The 19081-nt window shown below is 35.9% G+C and overlaps 1 protein-coding gene across 5 annotated transcripts in view; it reads left to right on the top strand.

Annotated features, from left to right (window-relative positions):
- Tlk (Tousled-like kinase) overlaps positions 1-19081 on the top strand; it is a 179509-nt gene that overhangs the window by 85050 nt on the left and 75378 nt on the right. For 3 of the 5 annotated variants that reach the window (XM_067271301.1, XM_067271299.1, XM_067271300.1), the window contains one exon: positions 18356-18440. In XM_067271301.1, coding sequence (XP_067127402.1) covers positions 18369-18440 — 72 coding nt within the window. In that variant the 5' untranslated portion in view covers positions 18356-18368. Of the gene's footprint in view, positions 1-16158; positions 16848-18355; positions 18441-19081 lie in introns of those variants that run through there. The other 2 variants (XM_067271298.1, XM_067271297.1) reach the window with 2 other exon arrangements.

Here is a 19081-nt window from a genome sequence, read left to right as displayed (position 1 = left end):
AAAAATTGTGTTAATCAAATACATTGGTTCCGAACAGTTACGACCCGCTGGAACAATTTTCGGTTAATAAATATTTTTATTTTAATCTTGTCATTCGTAAAAAAGTTTTCTATGATAAAAATGTGTAACTAATTTAAAAATTAAATGAAATCTTAGCGCTGCCTACCTTTGTCAGACAAAATTATATTCCATCCTGTTTGTTTTTTTTTTCCACATAATGTATGGGTAACAATCGTCATGTCCATGACACACTAAGATTTGTTGCAAGTTCACGAGGAGTTGTTTGTTTATTTTTAATAATTTTTTTTTCTGAAATTCCTCTTCAACGGCATTTGGGCGGCCTGTACGTTTATATCCTTAAGTTCAAAATTTTCCGAAGGAAACTTTTAGAACTTCACTTGCCACGTCCGACATTTAGGGAGCATCTTTCCCATACGTACTATGAGTATTTTTTACTGTTTGTATGGCATTATATTTTTTTACGAAACTTAGAACATAATACGCCTGATATGCATTTTATCGCATATGGCCACGAACACACATGCGTAAAATTGTGTGGCAGAAAACTGAATCAGAAATCAGCTTTCAGTTCAGTTTCTGTTTTACGCTTTTATGCCAGAACACACATACGTAAAAATTCTGACCGAATAGGAAACACCACTGCCACCAACAGTGCTAATTTTATTAATTTTTTCTTGTCATATATCTATTCCTTTGTACCTTCCATTTTTTCCGCTTCCTCTGCTATAATATAGAAAATTTAAATTAATACACTTGTATTCCGAATTCAAATAAAGAACTAATCTAAATACTAAGCCTATAAATCAATTCTACTAGACCTACCTGTTATTTGAAATTTTGCACTTACAACCATCCATAAACGTTGTTTAAATACAGTGTCTTTATGCATGACACTGATGTGGTCGAACGGATTCGATAAACCCCTGTATTTCATTTATTTTTTGTTTTTTCGAGACCGTCACAATTGTAGGGTTAACCCTCGTTGCCGCCATTGTTAGAACAAAAAGCACGTGTCTACTTTGACGTCACAGCAAAGACTTCTCTTTATTGGAGGAATTTTGGCGTAAAAAGTAGAAACGCGCTCTACTCTATTTTCAGTTCTGTTTCAGCCAAAATTTCAGAAAAATTTTTACGTTTTCTGTTTTATACTAGATTTTACGCCGGATTTTACGCATGTGTGTTCCTGGCCTTACGCCGAATTTTACGCATGTGTGTTCCTGGCCTATCAGGCATTTCGATTTGATTTTACGCAAGCAAAATGTGAAGTAGTTATAAAATAAGCTTCTTAACAAAGGATACAATTTCACATTAGCAGTAATGTATTAAATTTCACAACTATCATAATTAAACTAGGTATATCTATATCGGAAATTATCCTCAGCAAGAAAATACCAAATTCACCAACGCCTTATTTGCTGAGAAAAATATATAAATGTTAAGTAAAGTCAGCTGTTAAAGCAGCGTTAATTAAAATTTCTGCCGCGTATATAAAGGGGATTGTCTCAATTAATTTCGCTCGTTAATCAAATTCCGCGTTAAACAAGGGATAACTGTATAGTACTTCGGGATGAAGTTATTCCTAGCCAAAGTGAAATATAATGCGGCCCCTTATTTACTTTTCGTAAGATTTCGATACAACGAGCCAATTTTTTTTATTCCTATTCTCGATTTATGAGAGAAAATATTCGATATAACGAGCACTGACTGATATTTACGAAAACAAAATATTCTAATCGCGAGTATAATGGGAAATTTCCGCGCGCTTAGATTTGATGTCTCCTAGATTCCATTCTGTATATTCTGTTTCATTCGCACTGTGTCTTCGTCCTTTAAGAGTTCTAACGTGATGTATACTTTTTAAATAGAATAGATCCACACTACTGAGTCGCTCACGGTCCCGTTTGGCCATTAAGTCTGGCGCAAAGTTAACAGATCGTTTTACAAACAAAACTTTTTAAAATTAAAATTACTGATTAGAGAGAGTATTTTTAGAAACACTGAACCCTATTTCAAAATATAAAATAAAACGTTTTCTTATATAAAAATTTTTCTTGTGCTATGACACTGTGGCTAAGGCCACGAACACACATGCATAAAATTGTGTGGCAGAAAACTGAATCAGAAATCAGCTTTCAGTTCAGTTTCTGTTTTACGCTTTTATGCCAGAACACACATACGTAAAAATTCTGACCGAATAGGAAACACCACTGCCACCAACAGTGCTAATTTTATTAATTTTTTCTTGTCATATATCTATTCCTTTGTACCTTCCATTTTTTCCGCTTCCTCTGCTATAATATAAAAAATTTAAATTAATACACTTGTATTCCGAATTCAAATAAAGAACGTGCGTGTAATCTAAATACTTAAGCCTATAAATCAATTCTACTAGACCTACCTGTTGTTTGAAATTTTGCACCTATAGCCATCCATAAACGTTGTTTAAATATAGTGGCTTTATACATGACACTGATGTGGTCGAATGGATTCAATAAACTTCTCTATTTCATTTATTTTTTGTTTTTTCGAGACCGTCACAATTGTAGGGTTAACCCTCATTGCCGCCATTGTTAGAATAAAAAGCACGAATCTACTTTGACGTCACAGAAAAGACTTCTCTTTATTGGAGGAATTTTGGCGTAAAAATTTTACGGCGTAAAAAGTAGAGACATGCTCTACTCTTTTTTCAGTTCTGTTTCAGCCAAAATTTCAGAAAAATTTTTACGCTTTCTGTTTTACGCTAGATTTTACGCCGAATTTTACGCATGTGTGTTCCTGGCCTAAGAACATTATTTTTAATTTTGAAGTTTAGACTATTTACGAAAAAATATAATATTTTTTGAGTCTATCTTTAATTTTTTCACACTACCATAGAAGTAACAGTTACAATGCTGTTTTTAGAAGAATAAACTTCTTTCACAAGGTAAAAACAGGTAAAATTCACAACGTTAAAAACGATCAAGTGCCAGCCTTTCATTAGAGGTTCTGACACTTTTACATTAAAAACAAAGAATTCTTCTCACCATACTGTCCTTATCCAATTAATAACTGCTTCTAGCCCCCTGGTGGTAGGTACGAGTTATGCAAATCAAGTGAGTAACTCGTATCTACCACCAGATGGCTAGAAGCAGTTATTAATTGGATAAGGACAGTATGGTGAGAAGAATTCTTTGTTTTTAATGTAAAAGTGTCAGAACCTCTAATGAAAGGCTGGCACTTGATCGTTTTTAACGTTGTGAATTTTTTTTTACCTGTTTTTTTACCTTTTTGTGAAAGAAGTTTATTCTTCTAAAAACAGCATTGTAACTGTTACTTCTATGGTAGTGTGAAAAAATTAAAAATATATTTTTTCGTAAATAGTCTAAACTTCAAAATTGAAGATAAAATATCCTGAGTCATCATTGAACATTATTTTTATTTACTATTATTTATTCAATCCTCTAATCCAACATAAAAATATAATTTAAATTTGTCCCTTAATCAGGGCTGGCTGAAGATTTTGCGCAGTCTCAAAAGATAGGTATTAGTGAGACCTCAAAATATTTGCAAAAATAATTTTTTTAATGAAATTTTTCTAGAAATTTGAAAGTGCGGGCCCTCGGTCTGAGGCCCGAAAAACCGATGTCCGAGCTGGACCTGCTCTTAATGAATTTTTGAATTTATTAAAATATCAATAAAGTGGAAGAAAACAGTATCGGGAATGCGGTTTTTTTTTTATCACAGCGATCAAAATTATCACTAAAATAAAAACTGCAAAATGATTGAAAACATTTAAATTACAATTATGATTTTTTGTACTTTGTTTCCATTTGTAGACTTGTCTTAACACCTATCGGTAAATTAAGTGACAATGTAATTAAGAGTGGTTCGGAATGAAATAATCTATTTCGAAATTATTTAAAATCGATATTCGATTATCAAGAGTGTTGTAGATTTTTCCCAAATTCCTAATTTTGCCTAATGCATTATTTTGAATATCTCAAAATGTTTTAAGCAGTAGTCACATCTTGCAATTTCAGCCGCGCAGACAACTGTAACTGCAATGTTTGTTCCCTGTTTGTAAACCACCTCTGAAAACCTGCGCGACCGGGACCGTAATACCCTATTCACACTGTACATTTTAAGCGGGATTAAGATTTAAGCAGAATTAAGTTAAGTCGCATTGTCGAAAACAAGATTAACTACTCGTTCATACTAGGTAATTAAAGCGAATTACAGTAGAGCATCGATTATCCGATTCAATTGGGGACGGATTGGTCGGATAACTGAAAAGTAGGATAACCGAAAAGTATGAAAAAATACATTATTAGTATAGTGTATTAGGTCTGGTTTAAATACTAGCCTCCCTTTCATGGTCGAGCCAGTGCTGCCAGCTAAAACATGCAAAAATTTAACAGAAATAACATTAAAGTAGCCAAGACAACCAAATATTGTAGCGCCACATCACTAGCGGACATTTGAATTTGCCGACTAGAACGCGGTAGGTTAACCGATAAGTCGGTTAATCGGGGGTCGGACAATCGATGCTCTACTGTATTCGCTTAGCCCTCAAGTGGGTGTACTCAATATTACATTTTAAATAAAATCAAACTTTTGCTTATTTTTCGTAAATCATCATAAATTAATTTATATTTAGTAATTTAAAATATAAATAACTTATTTAAAATGCATAAGACGTCAGTTAGGAATTATTAACATTTATTATCAGTGATGTGGTTGTCGTTGGCAGCATGATTCTCTCAATGTTTATATCACTTTAGCGATAGAACTGTGATAAGAATGGATTTTTTGACAGAAATTTATATATATATATTTTTTTTTCGTAAACAAGAAATTTATATTATTATTTAAACTTCTTGTACCGAAGCAGCATATACATGCTAACAGAGAAGAGTTTCGTTTGTTCGAATATTTGTACCTGTACATCTGCTTCCGCCATTATTTTTGAACTTCTGGCGGTCCTCGTGGAAAGCTTGAAGCAATTTAAGCTTCTTTGAGAAAGCGACTTAAGTTGAGTCGGTTGTTGGTAGTTAAACCGGTTTAACGTTAAGTCAGTTCCGTTCATATTTCATACCTTAAGCTGGCTTAAAATGTAGTGTGAATAGGGTATAACAAGAAACAAAAAGTTTGTTCTACTCGTGCCGATTGCAAACGCGCATCCAATCAGAAAACGCCTTTGTGCACGTCATACGGTGGCAACTTTGAAAATAGTTATCATCATGACGGAAAGTGAGAAAACTGGTACAGCTTTAGAATCGAGATTCATCGAGCTGATTCAGATTTTAATTTTTAGTTTGGTCGAACATAAGACAAAAGAGCACAGGTATGGCGTGAGATAAAAGAAAGTACTGTACATACGTAGGCGTACCCACTTTTAGACTTCTGGATATAAAATGTTTATTGTTTTTAGTTTAGTAGCTATATTATATTAAATACACCTAAAGATTAAGTCAGGAGTAGCATTATTTGCGATCGATATTAATTCGCTTTAAAAAAGTAGAAGATAGGCGAAATGAATGTTGGTTTATTTTAAGATCACGTGTTTTCTGGTTTCACCAACGAGCAATGTGACCATGACAAGATGAGCGAACTCGTACTCGTTGCAATTGCCTGCTCTTCTAGAAATTGCTAGGTGTGACCGCTACGTTAAAATATTAATGGAGCTGTAGACATCAATATAGTGTAATATGCGTAATATCAGTTTGCCCCATATCGTCTTCCGTTATCTAACCCTGGTGTTTTCAATACCTATCCTTATATGTTGCAATATATAATTCCTTAAATTAACACTATTAGAATTATATACTGTACAGTACATTGATTAAATAAATAACTAAATAATTTTAAAAATTCAAAAAATAATAATCGATAGTAAGACAAAAGAAAATTATATAATTTAAACCAGATTCACTGCTTATTTTATTTTTTATCCTTTATGTTATTTTACTAATCTGATTTTATTTATATTCTTTGTATATTTTAAATCATCTGTTGTAGTTTTATAACTAAGAAAGAATATTTTCGATATTTATTGAAGATACTAAACAATGCAATCGCAATCTATACGATCTGACTTTTAATTAATAGAATCTTATAATGCAAATAACAATAAATCTTGATTTTTTTGGGCTACAATTTGAAAAAAAAAATTGTAGACTTATAAATTTCCACTGATGTGCAGGGCAAGACACTGCTAATTTGAGGTGGAGAGCATGTTTTAAATGAAATAAATTAAAAATATGATTAAAAATTTCAGCCCGGCATTGTGACGATGTGACAATAAATAATTGCTCGTTTACCTTATATTTTAAGGTAAATATAAGGTAAATTTTTGGTAAGGTTGAATTTTTAAAAAGTTTCATACAATATACCTAGTACGTAAGTTTTTGTTATAAATTTTATTTAAGATTCAATTTAACTGACCTAAATAAGGTAAAGTTTTTTACACATGGCATAAATCGAACAATTTTATTTTAATCTAGTAATTAAAGCGTTTAAACCGAAATTTGATAATAGAAACAAACTTATCCAAGATTTTCTTATGATCAAAATTTGTACCTCGTTTCGGGAAAAATTGGACATCCAAATCATGTTCTCCAAGCAATATTAAACTGCCGTAAAACACCTATTTGCCTATCAATCGATGATTCTAAATTAAATTGGGATCAAATTAATTCGAATTAATTCGTTGGTTGATTGACTGAAGAAATGTTCATTAGATATTTAAGAGCTGCATCACATTGTATTGAATAATGTAGAAATTTCCATATCTGTACCTGAAATCATATAGTTTTCGCGACAGCTTCATGTAATATCCGATTGTAATTTACGCCAGAGTTATATTCTGGAAGCGCGCGAATAAACAAAAATTCGCGTAATGTAGAAATAACTTTCTTTAAAAATGATTTTTTGAGAACGAAGTACGCTCGTAAATTGAGATTGAGTCTATAAATTCGTAATAATTGGTCATATGATTTTTTAAAAATCTTAACTATCCAACTTCAATTTTCATTTGAATTCCTTAAAGTCGCGAAAGATTTAATAAATTGCTCGATTCGACAATCAAATCGGTTTTAGGTACTGTAAATTGAATAGCAATGCAATAGAAAGAGGGGTTTCTTGTGATTTTACGTAAGAAACAAAAGGAAAATGAGCGCAAAATTAATTTGGTCCGAGAGATATCAAACTGTGGCGGTTGCCATTCCACTCACTAATTCTACCCGGTGAAATTATCCGGAATGATTGTTGGATCCTAACTCGTTTGGATTTTGTAGATGATTAAGGAGGTACAGTAGAGCTTCGAAAATTGGAACCAATTGGGGATTGGGGTTGTTCAGATTAGTGATTTGTTCCAATTTCCGATTATGTACGAAAAAATATATTAACCTGTCCGATGTTCAAATGTTTCTTTGTTGCGTATCGCTTCCTGTTGAATTTTTCTCCGTTGCGTGTCGCTTCGTGTTGAATTTTCGTCGATTTTAAGCCTAACGAAAATTTTTATAATAATAATCGAGGCTATCGTATCGTTAAAAATTATTTCTTTATTTTGTACAAACAAAATAAATATATTGAAGAATATAAAAAACATGAAAATTATACTTTAGAAGTAAATTTAGTATCAAAAACGTTCGATTCAGCACGACACAGTCCGACTGAAAATCGTTCCAGTTTCCGGCCATTTCAATTACCGACGTTCCAATTACCGACGCTCTACTGTATTACCGTATTTACTCGCATATAAGACGAGGTTTTTATTCATTTATCGCAGCCTCATATTCCTAGATCGTCCTATCGCGCGAGGGAATGATTCTTTGCAAATAATTTTTGTGAACCGTGTACTCGCATTTTTTACTGGATTTTACCCTCATATTTTAAATATACGAGGGTAAAATCACACAAGTATTTTATCTGGGTCGTTTGAATCGTTCTTGTATATTGTCAGGAGTAAAGATGAATAGCAATAGGAAAAGCAAAGCTTTTGAATTAAATTTCAGATTGAAATTTCAAAATCACGAGGGAGCACGATATAAGTTTTAATCCATTCCCAGGTGAAAACAGGTGATTATTCGGAAATCAGAATTCGGAAAAACTCGTAAGTGTAATCGACGGAGAGTGGATTCGACTGTTAAGAATTGGCAAAAGAAAAAAAAAAGGCTCCCGATTGTCCAGCTTTACACGAACAAATTATGTTGTCGATTTTACAAGATTGTTCCTTAAAGCTTAAAATGCCAGTAATTTTTGTGGGACAATGTGTGCATTTAAGTGCATTTGATATTTTACTTGTGATTAAATGAAATAAAATTAGAATTGTATTAATAAATCTAATTTTCTTTATTTTGATCTTTAAAGTCACACCTCGTCCTATATGCGAGTAAATACGATATTTTCGGATTCTTACATTTGTCTTTGATAAAATTTGGGCATTGCAGAAATAATCCCTTCCGCTTATATCAGAACAAAATTCTTATTAATAAGTTATAATTCTTACGCTCTTATTATAGAAACGAAGACTTCTAAACAAAGTTCATTATGCATGTTTTTTCCGAAAAATTCGTACTTAAAAAAATTGTTAGATCAACAATATTTGAAATAAGTTATGATTTTAATAGGTGAAAACATTTCGAGCGATTCTTACTATGTTCAAACTCGAAGTGGTCGTATTAACGAGTTGTATTTTACGTATAATTCGAATGTACAGTACTCTTTCCAATGGCATATTGTTTTAGAAAGTATACCATTCTCAGTTCGTTAGTTTTATTTCTTTGATCTTGGCAGTCACGGTTTAGTTTCTTTTCGTAAAATTCTATCGGATGGAGAAAATTTAATAATATAGTTTTATTCGAATTAATTGTAGTTTTTTTTAGACTACCTGGCCCAAACACTACAACTTTATAAAGTTGCAGCATTGCGTATATTACAATTTTTGATGCACTCTTTCTTCTAAAAAAGTTTTTTTCAGTTTTTATCATGAAGTTTACATGTGACTGTTGTTGCATACCGCCGCGATAAACAAGCCAATGAAGATATAATAGCGAGTTTGAGGCGGAAGTTTTAAACGCGAAAACGTGTACGTTGGACTTTCAGCACCGCTTTCCTGTAAGCCTAGAAGTTTGACAATGGCGTTTGGAACGTCGAGCATGATTCCACTGACTTTCCAAACACAATTGTCAAACTTCTAGGCTTACAGGAAAGCGGTTCTGAACGTCCGACGTACACGTTTTCGCGTTGAAAACTTCGGCCTCAACCTCGCTATTATTTTACTCGTCTATTAAGAACATTAAACTTTGCTCTATTAAGCTATTAAGAAAAAAATAAAAATAAAAAACTGCTGCTTTTTATTTTTGAATCAGATTTTAAAGTAGATACGCCGCCATGATTATACGATTGTGGAATTGCAATGCACTGATGTAAACAATAGATAGTTACTCTGATGTGCGATCTAAGTCATGCATAGTATCTTACAGTTTTTGCGATATACAGTATAGTGACAGCAAAGTACCTATGTGGCTTTTATCAACACAACTTTCATTTCAAAAATGTTGCAGCGTGTTCGGAACCTATTGCAATCTTAATACCAGTCTAATCATTAACCTTGCTATATATTTCTTAAAACGTTTTGGTTTACATCTCAGGGAACAGAAGATCTCTTTCTTTATGGAACTCTGATTGTTTGGAGAGAGCGCTATTTGTTTATTAGGTATTCCTTTCGACCTTTCTATATTTAAATGTAATAAATACTTGCTTTACATTTACAAGATTCAGCTTAAACGTCAACCGAAAAAAATAAATTATTTTCCGAAACTTGTGTGGGTGTTAATCTTAGTGGGGTTACGCAGTTACCGGTGGCCAAAGATAGAAATTTGGTATGGTGTGGGGCTAAATATCCGCTTTCAGACTTATGTAATTATGGAAAGACTGCTGTTTTTCACGCCAGTTTTTTTAATGGGAACTAGTGTCCCATTTTAAAACTACCGCAAAAAACGATTGTTCGGATAATTACGAAGGAAACTGTGACTGTATGGGCACTATTACTAAACAAGAGCCGTTGATCCTTTACAGAAGATCGTTTACAAAAGGCCGAATAATTAAACGGACATGCTGTTTCTAACCCAATTAGCCAAGAAATGATAACATGTAATAAGATCGGAATAAAGAAGCAGTCATCTAACTTTGATCACTCTCCTCTGAAAATTCATCCGAATTTTGGAATGTAATGAATTTCTCTTCCTGTTCGGGACCTACTCACCGACGTATAAACGAAAATCCTCTGTCCAATGGAGCGCCTGACTTTTGGCATATTAGACGCAGACCACTTCAATGACCCTTCATGCCCAAACGGACAAAGAGAAAAAAAAAGGGTACGGAGGAACCTGCTGTTTTTCATTCGTTACCTACTAACACCCCAAAAAACGTTAAAGATCGAATGGGCTTACGTCGAATATGGAAAGGTCGATTCCTTTCGTTTTATTTATTTAAACTAGCAGACGCGCGAAGCAATCACTCTGCTAATATGTAACTTCTGGCAAAAATTATGGAATCACTCCATCCTAAAGACATTTTTGCAGTTTTTTAAGCATGTAGCAAATAAACAAAACAAGCAATACAAAATACTTTTTTTAAGTAATAGTCACACCTTTTGACTACTTTAAGTAAACGTTTGGTTTGAAAATTGAAATAACAACATATAAATTAAACACATTTTTTAACATATATATGTTTAATATATTAATTAAATATTTTTTAATTTCATGTATAAGAAAAAATTGGAATCATAAAACTAAAGAAAAAATTATAGATTCAGTCAACATAGATAATTTTATTAAAACTTTGTTGCTTCATGTCGAGCTTTCGTGACAACCTTAATTCTTTCAGGAATGGATTTCACTAATTAAAAACAATATTTGCTAGCAATAATTTTTTTTTTAAAGCTTTTCCGAATAACAATCATGAGATTGATTTGCAGCTTTGTTTTGAACCAATTTCTTTAATTTCCATTATATGTTTTCTATTGGGTTGCGATCTGGGCTGTTTGCTAGTCAGTCCATTGTGTTAATGAAAATCGTTAACCATTCGAGACTTATGACAACATGCATTGTCATCTTGTAAAATGAAATCATCACCATCAAGCATAAACATATTTTCAGTGGATGGAATAAGAACAGTTATTGCCAGGGTATACGTCAATGTATACCTAGGCATTAACTATTGATGCAATAGTGACTAGCATTATCTCCAAATAATAATTATGGTAGGAAATTTTGACGTTTTCTTTAGGCAGTTATCCTTATAAGCGTCACTAGAATGGTACCAGACAAAAGTTCCAGGATCATCTCCATGACCAATACAAATTTGTGACTCATCACTAATACAGTAGAACCTCGATTATCCGGACTAATTGGGGATGAAGATAGTCCGGATAAGGGAAAATTCCGGATAATCGAAAAATAATACTGTACAGTATTTAAATCGTGATCAAATTTTCAAGAAACAAACGTTCGTTTTGAATTTGGACTACTACTGACCAGCACTAATGCTGCCTTTTGTTTAAAGGCCGTCTGGTGGCGCAAGAAGACGGATTTTATAAAATAAAAAGCAGTTGAAACTGTCAAATTTTTATTCATAAAAATGCAAACTATTTATCGTTTTATGACGAGTAAAATTTTTTCGTCGCGTTCACGGCTTTTAATTAATGCATTCGAGGCGCGAGGCCGTAGGCGGTGGCCCACGTCGCCCATGCCTTACACCGCCCTTGGCCATAGAAATGATGTAATTTGAATATAAATTATTTATAAATATGTATGTCAAGTTATATTTTTATTACGACGCAAAATGTATTGAAAAGTTTAGGACCACTGTGCCGGGTGAGACGTTGTTGGGACAAAAAAGTTATGCATTCCATCACGTACAGTACATAAACAGTGTCGCAATCGCCAAGTGCAAATCAGCAAATTTGTAAAATTTTTAATAAAAAGTAATAAACATTACAGATGGATACTAGTTCAATCTTCTCTGCTTGCCATGTCAGATCACCAGGAAACAATAGTTCCTTGCAGAGACAACCTGTTCTTTAGAGGCTATGCCTCTGCACAAATATGCAAAACAGTTTAAAACATGGTTGGACATGGCAACCAGAGAAGATTGGACTAGTATCCATCTGTAATGTTTATTACTTTTTATTAAATTGTAATTCTGCCAGCCCATTTCTACAAAAAAAAAAAAAAAATACATTGTAAAATTTTTATTTTGAACAATCCGGATAATCGAGGTTCTACTGTATTATACTTTCATTTTGTCTTCTACAGTCCACAATTGCTTTAGCCCGTTGTAAGTTTGCTTTCTTATGATTTGGTATCAGTTCTGATTTACGTTTTGCTTTTGTATATAAAAATCAAATTTCTTTCAAAAGATTTCTCGCTGTTCTGGCACAAACTGCAACTACTTTCCACTTCTATTCATCTCTCTGTTGTACACTGTACATTTCCTACTTTCAAGACATATTGCTTTTAGTTTTCTATGTTTATGTTTTATACCTTTTGTGATCGACGATATGTTTTATTTTTATAACAGTTTTGGTTTGTTTATATTTACACGTGCACCAAATTTTACATAGAGCTGACTATGAACAATCACATGTTTTTCAACAGTCTTTACTGAATTTTTTTGGTTAAGCAGTTTTACAATCCTTTTCATTGTTTCGACCTTCTAGGTGCGATGGTTATGTTATGTTAACAGAAGAGTAAGGCAATTCGCTACTCTTCTAAAATTGGCTACGAGCATTCACTTTATATTCAGGCTTACTATTTGCATATTGAACAATATAGGAAACAATGTTTTAAATTTGCTAAATATAAGATTATTCCGTGAAAACCATTTTACGGAATTGTTTTCAGAGAATTGCATAATGAACCGTACTGTTTGTCACAACAGTGACATAAACAAACATTACGGTTCACTATGCAATTGTCTGAAAACAAATGAATCATTTAGTTACCCAAGGGCTGACATCTTAGCATAACGTAACTTTTATGTAAACTACCCACTCCTTGTATCGCATCATAACAATTAGCTGTATACCCACCCGCTATATCTGTTTATGTAATTTATGGACAACCCCTGTGTTTATTAAACAGAGAATAATTTAATGTTAATTGTGAGTCGGATACTTGGGAAAAAAATTATGGGATGTAAAAATTTTAATTAGAAGATAACTTTTTAAAAAAATTAAGAAAGCAAATTTTAAAAGACTAAATAGAATCGCAGTATAACAGAATCGGATATGCCGCTATTTTTATCGTACTGAATATAAATGGTTTTTATCTTAAACATCTATAAACTCGAAAGTAATTAGGAAAATATTTAATAAATGTACTCTATAACTATTGTCAAAATATATACAGATTATTATAGTGAGAAATTATGGTGACACTTTCGGTTTGCCAGAGTGCGATGATAGGCTTGTATGATTGGCAAAGTATAGATTACGGATCGTACGTAAAACTTTGATTCTAATTCTCTGTGTGGTAATTATCGATGCTTATTCCTAAATATATAATTTACGTAATAAAGGTAATGCCATGACGCGAGGAAGATTCCCGAAAAAACAATAGAAACGGAATGCTAAAATATGAAAATAATAATACTTTAAAGTATATAAGAAGAAATATACGACGTACTGTACGTAAAAAATGTGATGATAAGATAAAATTAAATAAAATTTAGAAAAAAAAATATATATATATATATATATATATATTTTTTTTTTGATATTTGATAATTGATATTTTGTTATATATATATATATATATATATATATATAACAAATATATTCAAACTCAGCTTTTTTAAAAACACTTAATGATACATCCAACACCTTCTATTCGTCGAGAATTCTTTATTTAATTAAACACTAACGTTTTCGGCCTAATGGAATAGGCCATCTTCAGGTGTACTGGTATTCGAACATATTTTAAAATTGTAACAAACGTAATGTACGTTCAAACATTATACATTCAAATTTTAAATGAAAATAATAAATAAACAAATAAATAACGAAATAAAACATACTAAATACACTGAAGCAACGATGATATAAATAATAAAATAAATAACATAAAATAATATAAAATAAAAGTAAAATAAATACATAAAAAAAGGCATCAAAACATAAGGGCAGGTACGGACTAAGAATTATTATATCTTAATTTTTCTTTTATATAGAATTTCCATGCAGAAGCGAATTTAGAATATATATATACTGTAAATATAAAATGATATGTAAATATTTTACAACGCGATGCGTAATTAATCTTCGGTATTTTTGTACATTTTCAGTAGCTCGATAGAAAAACGAGCTACAGTTATTGAAATAATATCTTCAAAAGCTTGGCGGTGGGCTTGCAGTCTCTCAAGAGATGTACTAAAGGTGGCTTCATCGCTGCGAAGTCCGGGAGACGATGACTGCCTGTTTTCTTTAAAGAAAGTAGTCCACTCCTGTTGGTGGTTAATAAGGACCGAATAGAAGAAACGGCTCCGGTGTACAGTACGTTCTGTCAAATAGAAGCTTTCCTTTCCCGCCATTCCATCGGCCGGAAGTAACCTGTCTCTTGTTTAGGAACCCTTCCGGCGAAAGAAGTCGTGAAGAGGAAAGAATTCTCCACTGTCTCTGTTCAAATTTTTTCAAGCATTGTAGCCTGTAGCCCGCTTACTCTATTTTTCAGTGGCAGATTTCTCCGATAACTTTCGTCATTTCTTCCGTTCCTTTCTGTAAATCTCTAATTCCCTCTATTTCGATCTATTCCTCTTCGTTTGGCTTCCTACATGTCTCTAACAAGAAGACGAACCCATCGGAGAACTTTCTCCCTCCGCCAACGCCACTATCCGACCTGTTAATTCCGCCGGCGAATGTCCCCTTTCTCCTATCTTTCGCATTTAACGGTCTTCGAACGATATTAACGGAACGACCGATCTCCGCTCCTTTTTCTTTGCTCGGGTAATAGGGGGCCCGCACCCGTCAGGCCCTTTCTCCGACTCGATTAACCTCTTCTGTAGAATCAGAAGTTCCAATTTTCGTCTTTCGTCGGAGAAGAGATCGGGCTGCGGTCGACCGAAGGCGGTTTACCCCTACTTTGGCCTCTTTCCGAAGACAGAAGCTCGACCGACCCCCGTCTTTATTTATTCTCTTCTTCCTACGGGGTTAGGAAGAGAAGGATAAATAACCCGGGGACGTTACTCGGACGGGATTCTTTCCGACCGAAACACCAAACGCGCTCGGTAATCGGTGGAACCCGGAATGAGAAACCGAGCCACTTTTGCGGAAAAGATCTTTTCTCCCCGGCCATTTGTTGTGTCTTTCCGGCTAAACACTAACGCTCCCCGTCTGACCACGCCCCCGTAGGACCGCTAAACGGAAGGGGACGGAAAGACGCCGGATGCCGCGGTTGACGCCGGTCGGCGTAGCGCCGGCGCGGCGCCCGACGCCTTGGCCGTCTCTGTCCACCAATCGGGTCGGACGGGACTCAAACCGCCTTTTCCCGGCGTGGGTTTCCCTCCCGTCTCCCTTCTTCGGTCCGCTGGTAGCCGACTGGGCGTTTCTCCTCCGCCCGGCGTCGCTTCCGCCCTCGGTCCGCGGATCCGCCCTTTCTTGCCTTTCCCGGTCGACGGTTCGTCCGTCGGAGTTTTCGGGCCGCCGCCCTCCCTCCGGCGGGCCAAAGGTGCCGCGGGCTGGTTTCGGCGGGTCGGCGGCGTTTCGACAGGAACCGCGTCGGCCGTCGGGAGGCGGGTCCCGTCTCCGCCCGCCCTTCTTTCCGGATTCGTCGCCGCGCGTCTATCGATCGTTCCCGGACATCGGCATTTCGGACGTCGGGCGGTTGGCGACGCGTCCCGTCGCCCCGCTGGCTCTTCTTGTGTCGCGCGCTCGGACGCGACGGGCGGCGCGACTCCCGCCGTAGAAAAGCCGTTGGGTGCGGGCGCTAGGTATATGGGAGTCCGGCGGGGAGACCGATTTACGGAAACGAAGGGGCCGACGGGAAGAGCCGGGTCGGAACTGCGGATTCGACGCTAGTCGGGAAGGCGTCGCAGGGGGGGAGAAAAGAACCGGTCTTCCGTCGGGAATTGCGAACTAGACGAAGGGAGGGAGGGATGGAGCGTTCGATATTCGGACGAGCGGTTCGACGGCCGTCGTCGTCGGCGAGCGACGACGCACTGCCGGCCGTTGCCGTGGAGGTTAAGGTTGGACGGTCGGAGGCTCCCTTGGAATCGTGATGGGAACCCTGCGTAGTAGCGTCGATGCGGATACTGTGCGTCGCAACCGGTGGTGGAAGCGTGTGTCCGTCCGTGTGTACGTGCGTGTGTGTGTGTGTGTGGTGTGACCGTCGTGGCTCTTCCGCCGTCGCACCCCGCGTTCGACCCGCGGAGTCCAGCATCTTCGGACTAGGATCGATGGAGATTCCCGTCCGGAAGCCCGTCTTTCGTAACCTCCGGTTACGTTACGTACGACTTTCTTCTCGTAATTAATTCTCGTCGCCTCCGTCGAGAGTCACGTCGACTGCTGCGGACGACGACGACGACAACGACGACGACGACGTCGGCCGGCATCCGGTGGCCGTGTGCCGTGTTTCGGGGCCGCGGCGAGGATTTCCCGTCGGCGCGTGTGTGGTGCGTGCGATTCTCGGTCGACGCCATGGGACTCGCGCCACGTCCTTAACCGTTGCGGGGATGGACCCCGATCGGAAGAGACGGAAGACGTCCGGTCGCCGGTGAGGGGAACGACACGCGGAGCTGGTGCGTGGAAGGAAAATGTTCCCCTTGCTGTTACACGTTCATAGCAGGTGTGCAGTTTTTTGTTTTCGTCCCTATGTCTAGCTGGGCCTTACCGTCGTTTCTCGCGTCGCCTCGATTAATATTTACGCCGAGGACTGCGGTCGAATTCGGCTTTCCTTTCCTTCCCTTCTGTTCAAACCTACGTTTTCTGCAATTCCGTCGACGTTTCTTCTCCATTAATTACGACGTCTGCGGATCGATGGCCGGACCACCGTGCCGTTTACGCGTCCGTCTCGGACAGAAAACGTGTGACGCTGACGTTTTAAACAAACCGAAAAATGTTTAACGTTTATCTGCTTCTTCATCCGCCCGTTTTTTACATAATAATAAAATTCCATTTCACACCTCTCCCGCCCTTTGTTTTTTTACGTTTTCTCCTAATCGAACGTTTCGTTTTTTCCGTCGGTAACCCCCCCGCCGTCGTCGACTCGTGGATCGAGGACGCGTGGGAAAATGGGTTGGGAGGGACGGCCTCCCCAGAGGGCGTCCTATCTTCTACCTGCCTTCTGACGTTTTTGAGAGGAAGCCTTTTCCCCACTATGTCAGGGGCAGCTGTCTCTGCATCTACAGATAGGATCCAGACATGCACTTTGATCTGTTTCTATTGTAGGCAGCATAGAGGGGGCGGGTTGATTACGGTTTTGTATCTACCCCAGATTGCTTTTTCTTTGCAGGTTGGCTGTTCTAGAAAAGTAGATTTTGGCGTGCCGACCTAATCGGTACGAGTCTTTGGCCATGCTTTCCAGGCTGTTGCGAACGGGATGCTTGGGGGCAACGAGAAGAGTTGTCTTTGTATTTAGTCGTGAGAGTGAGGAGAAATAAAAAACAACAAAAGGGTGGTGAAGAGGAGTTCGTGTTTGCATCGGATTGGTTAGTCGGTCGGAAAATCTGAAATTGTCCGGGAATAATATGGATGGAGGGCATTTGAGAGGCATTCTTGGAGTTCTGCTTGTAAATTTTGTCACTAGTGGGACAAATACCTAAAATTTTTATCGTGGAAGGGTCTTTGGAAAGAGTCGGTTTTATGTGGTCTGTCGGATGTGAACCCGGTCAATTTTATTGTCGGATGCTACTATCTAAACACATTCGTGTATTTGTGTTACATAATTTAGAAGAGTATTTTGAATATTTCCTATTTAAAGCTTTAATTATTAATTTAGATGTGTTTGAAAAATTATAGTAAATGCTTTAAAGGAGCAGAAAAAATAAAAAGATTCGAGTGCTTTGAAGTATTATGTACTTATCATAGGAACCAAAGAATGCTAAATGGAATTTAGTTACTTAAAGAATGAAATAAATTCAAGTTTGTTGAAATTAAAACATTTATTGTGATTTTTCAATATTTTTGGTGTTAACTTTACGAAATTCTTCTGATCATAATAACTTATTGACTAACTTATAAGTTCTATGTGTGTTACATAATTTTGAATGATTTAATCAGAATATGAACTATATAGTCAATAAGAATATAACTAAATTATTATAGCTAAAATGTTTAATGATTATTGTATTTAAGGTGGAGCTCCGAGATGATGGACAATCTCCACAGCTTAGATCCTCGAAAACAAGAACTTTTGGAGGCAAGGTTTCTAGGAAATAGAGTAAGTTCTTGTTAACCAACTTTTGTATATAAATTGATTTCTTTTGAAATAAAATTAAAGTTGCACCAATTGATACAAGAGAGAATTTTTGAAAATAACACAGAACAGTTGTTAAGTTGGAATCTTTTATAAGCGCATTGTTTAATGAAATTGAATTGAAATTTATTATCACTAGCTGGGATAATAGTGAGCCTTTAACACTTTTCCTTTTATAAACCAGATATAAAGAATTTAGTGTCATAAAATATTCTGTCATATATCTTCTGTATAAAAATTAAATTAACTTACTTATTTAATTGTTTACAAATTGTCTACATTAGTAATAACAAAACTAACAATATTAATATGAAGAAATATTAGCCTTTGTATATATTGTTTGGAGTCTTATTATTCATTATTAGAACAAATATAGTCATTTATAAATTTAATATACTATGTAAACTAATAACAATTATTTATGATTTCACATAATATTCATATAATTCATGTAATATTCTTAACTAAGAATTAAAAATTTAGTTAAATTTTTTTTCATATGATATTTTGTGTGTAAACAATTCCATACGTGGAACTTCGCTTAACAAGCATAATTCGTTCCAGAGTCTTACTCGTAATGTGAAACACTCGTTAAGCAAAACAAT

This window comes from Centruroides vittatus, unplaced genomic scaffold (assembly GCF_030686945.1).
Source record: "Centruroides vittatus isolate TY-2023 unplaced genomic scaffold, ASM3068694v2 contig_393, whole genome shotgun sequence".
NCBI classification, from domain to species: Eukaryota; Metazoa; Arthropoda; class Arachnida; order Scorpiones; family Buthidae; genus Centruroides; species Centruroides vittatus.
Note: the sequence above shows the minus strand (reverse complement) of the source record. Positions and strands in the feature narration are given on the sequence as shown.